Source organism: Excalfactoria chinensis, chromosome 7 (assembly GCF_039878825.1).
Source record: "Excalfactoria chinensis isolate bCotChi1 chromosome 7, bCotChi1.hap2, whole genome shotgun sequence".
In the NCBI taxonomy this organism is placed as follows: Eukaryota; Metazoa; Chordata; class Aves; order Galliformes; family Phasianidae; genus Excalfactoria; species Excalfactoria chinensis.
Genome location: NC_092831.1, coordinates 1,009,677 through 1,013,755, shown reverse-complemented (window position 1 = coordinate 1,013,755; position 4,079 = coordinate 1,009,677). Strand labels below are relative to the sequence as shown.

At 58.0% G+C, this 4,079-nt stretch overlaps 1 protein-coding gene across 1 annotated transcript; it reads right to left on the bottom strand.

Annotated features, from left to right (window-relative positions):
* Positions 1-2,799: 2,799 nt before the first annotated feature.
* Positions 2,800-3,587, bottom strand: RPRM (reprimo, TP53 dependent G2 arrest mediator homolog). Its single transcript, XM_072342194.1, has one exon. The coding sequence runs from the start codon at positions 3,284-3,286 to the stop codon at positions 2,939-2,941; it is 348 nt and encodes a 115-aa protein (XP_072198295.1). The 5' UTR covers positions 3,287-3,587; the 3' UTR covers positions 2,800-2,938.
* Positions 3,588-4,079: the final 492 nt, after the last annotated feature.

Here is a 4,079-nt window from a genome sequence, read left to right as displayed (position 1 = left end):
GAAGCATACAATTAAAACTGTATGGCCATCAGGAGGAATTGAAGCTGAGTACCTCTAAAGGGTTATCTAAAGGCAATTGCAGCTGCCAATGTGTTTGTAATAAGTGTATCTCTTTTAAAGCATTGAACACCACCGGCTGTTGGGAAGTGGCTAAGATGCATCCTGGTCTTTGTTCCGGGAGATTAGTGCACATTTTGAGCTGAAAGAGTGAAATCCATTATCTCATGTTTCCCAGCCTGCGTTCCCAGCCAGCTGGAAGCAAAGGAGACTGCTTGGGAGCCAGGGATGTGCAGGCCCAGGAGGATGCTCTGTAGTTGGGCAGCAATGTCAAGCTCTGCCCGAGGCTCTGCTGCGTGGGCACCTCTTGGATACTGCTTTCACCCAGGCAAAATTGCTGTGCTACCTTTGAGAGAGTAAAGCACGCCAGAAGTGCACCGGACTAAGGTGAGGCTGCTCCAGCCCTGCTCTGGGGGAGTTGGGCTCATGCTTTTTAATTTGCTGCATCAGTAGCTGATGTCGTGCAGCTGGGGATGCTCTGCCCATGGAGGTGCTCGAGGCCATGATGGATGGGGCTTTGGGAACCCAGTCTGCAGGTGTCCCTGCCCCCAGCACAGATTGAGACCAGATGGGTTTGAAGGTCCCTTCCAACCCAAACCAGTTTACCACCCTATAATGCTCAAGGAGTGATCATGTAAGGAATTACCCCAGCTGCCCTTCTCTGGTTGGGGCTGCCTGGATTTTGGGGCTCATTGACTCCAAACCAGCCATTGAGAGGCTGCAGTGATGTCCTGCTGTGAGTCCTGTGAGAGGGTCCTTCTGCAACCCCTGTCCCCCCCAGAATGACTGGGCATCGATCGCAGAGCCCCACATAACTTGGAGGTGTCCTCTGGAGAGCTCACACCCATTGGTAAGTACTCGGGGCCACTCAGCCCAACCAGTGCCCCTCTGGGAATGCCATGAATGCAAATATTACAGAGGGACCAGAATGATGTCAATGAAACACACCTTGGTTGGTGAAATCAAGTGTATTCTACCAGGGACAAGCACAGAGAAGCAGGTTGGTTGTCTGTATTGTCTTGGAGCCAACCATGAGGTGGCATTGTCCTCCTTCGGGGACTCCTCTGCTCATTCATAGGAGCAGGTGTGGCTTTGACCATCCAAACCCAATGCTTACAGATGGGTTGGAAGCAATGGGTTGGAAGCGCTGTGCTGGATGGGGGCTCTCATGTTATACCCTTGGGCCACCGGCAGCTGCCTCCTGGGCTGACTGCTCTGCTAAAGAACCAGGGCTTTACCATCCCTTAGATTTACAGCACTGGAAAAAAAACTGTGGCTTTTGGCTAATGTTAATTAATATGTCTTACACTTTGCTATAATTAATAAAGAATACTTAATGAATCTAGCCCTCAAGCAGTGCTCAGGTACGCAGCGCCCTGCTAGCAAGGCAGGCTACGGAGCAACCGTGCTGCATTACCATCAAGTGATGTGAGTTAACAACTTGGAGGTGTTTTGTAATCAGCCAAACATCTCCATTAGGAGTTCTCCCTCATACTGTATTATTAAATGCTGCATTATCTCACATTCCTCCAGCATTAAGGGGTAAATAAGGGAGGAGAGCTTTGGTTCCGTTTCTCCCCATCGTTTCAGTCAATGGATAGCTCAGTAACATTTCTTTTGATTTAATGACAAATTCCACAGCATATTTGTTCCCGGGAGAACAGGCAGATCTGTTCTTTTTCTTTCCCTTAAAAGAGTACACAGCTGAGATTTCTGCTCATCTCAGGGAACTGCACCACATTGCGAAATCCTGCTTGGTTTCATTCGCTACCAAAAGTTTATTCTCAGTCTGGAGGCTGCCTCAGGCACCAGCTCAGTTCCACTCTCCAACCCAAAAAGGACCTAAACTCCAGTGTTTGTTCAAAACGCTACATTTCATAGAATCCCAGAATCCCAGAATGGCCTGGGTTGCAAAGGCCCACAGTGCTCATCCAGCTCCAACCCCCTGCTGTGTGCAGGTCACCAACCAGCAGCCCAGGCTGCCCAGAGCCACATCCAGCCTGGCCTTGAATGCCTGCAGGGATGGGGCATCCACAGCCTCCTTGGGCAACCTGTTCCAGTGCGTCACCACCCTCTGGGTGAGATTGTTCCCTTCAGCATCGAACCATCAAAGAAGAAACTTCTCTCAGCATCTCTTGTCAATGGCCGTAATGATTTGTGCTCTGATCAGCCCGGAATAAGCCGAGGGACAACGGGGCAGCCCCAAGCCCCGCGGCACCGATAGGAACCTGGCCGGCACAGAGCGGTGCAGCGGCACAAGAGGGGTGCCGGGAACCGGAGCCCTCCCGCACCCATCCCCAGCGCTTCTGCCGCATCCGTTGCTCCTACAGCAAATGTGGCCGCATTGATTTCTGGCTGTTAACCGTGGGGGATGTGACAAATAGCTCTGCCAGCCTCTCACAGAAAGATGCTCCGCTATCCCTATGAAAGAAAAGGACGACGGAGTAAAACATTTATCAGAGCGTGAATATCTGAATATCTCCCCCTTAAACGCAGCTGTAAGAAATCACCTGTTGGCGAAGCTTTCGGCTGCGTTAATACAAAGCGTCGGTGCCGCTGTCCTGACTGGGCAGCGCGGGGCGCACCGGGCCGCCATCCGCGGGGCCGGAGGGGTCCCGCCGCGACCCGACCGCTTCGCGGAGCCGCCGCCGCCCCCCCTCTCCCTTCCGCCCCCCCCGGCCGCGAGCAGCCCGGCTCTCAACGCGAAGGAAAAGAGCAGCCCAGACCTGTTGCCATCAGAGCGCGTTTTACTTCGGCACCGCGGCTCTCCCCGCACCTCGGGGCCGCGGTGCCGCTCGGAGCGGGGCGCGGACGGGCGCGGGCAGCGCTGCGGCGGAGCGCTCCGTGCGGGGCCGCGTCGTCGGGGCGCGGGGAGCGGCGCTCAGTACGGTCCCACCACCACCGCCTCCACCTCCTTGGACGGCCGCCGGTCCTTCACCAGAAAGTTGATCATGCCCTCGGACTTGATGAGCAGGTTGCAGCCGAGGAAGAAGATGCCGAAAACGACGGTGAGAGCCAGGACGCACATCACGGCGATCTGCACCACCCGCATGATGTAGAGGCTCCGTTCGTCCGCCGCCGCCGCCGCCGCCGCTCCTCCGCCGCCGCCGTCGGTCACCGCGGAGGCGGCCGTGCAGCAGCGCAGCGCCCGCTCCAGCTCCAGCGCCGCGCTCCCGGCGCCCGCCACCAGCCCCGCCGCCGCCGTACCGCCGCCCGCAGAGCCGTTCATCCCGCCCGGCCGCCCCGCCGCCGCCGCCGCCGCATGCAGCGGGCCGGGCCCCGCCGAGCCGAACCGAGCCCCGCCGAGCCCCGCGCCGCGCCGCTGCCCGCTCCGCCCGCCCCGCCCAGCCCCGCCCGGGGGGTGGCACCGGGGCTCGGGGTGGGGGGGAGAACGGGACTCTGTGTCGGGGTCGGGGGCTGCGTGTGCGGGAGAGGGATCGGGAGGAGGGCTACGGCAGATGGGGCGGAGGGTTCCGGGGATGGGGCTTAAAGGAGAGAGTTCTGAGGGTGGGCTTCTAAGGGGTGGGGTTTGGGAGGGACAGGATGGCGCAGGTCGGACTTGGAGGAGCGGCGTTTTGCGGGTTGGTTTGCTTTAGGAAGGAAGTCCTGGGATTGCACGGGCAGGCGATGATGGGACGGGAGGGAATGGTTTGAAACTAAAAGAGAGGAGACTGGGGTCAGATGTTCGGGGGGGGATTTTTTATTCGGAGTGCAGTGAGGCCGTGGCACTGCCCAGCGCTGCGGTGCCCCGTCCATGGAGGTGCCCCAGGCTGTGGATGGGCCCTGGGCAGCCTGAGCTGGGGGGCAGCCAGCCCACGGCAGGGCTGGGGCTGGAGGCTGTGAAATCTCTTCCAATCCGACCATTCTATGGTTCTATGATCTTTAAGGTCCCTTCCAAGCCAACCATTCCATGATTCTGTGATCTTTATGGTCTCTTCCAAGCCAAGCCATTCTATGATTCAGTGATATGGTTGGGTGCTGGGACAGCTGGGTCCAGCAAGGCAGGGCCGGGCCAGGAGCGA

Bases quoted from the DNA above. Each gene is read 5' to 3' on its own strand.
- RPRM (XM_072342194.1), bottom strand. From the start codon at position 3,286: ATGAACGGCTCTGCGGGCGGCGGTACGGCGGCGGCGGGGCTGGTGGCG.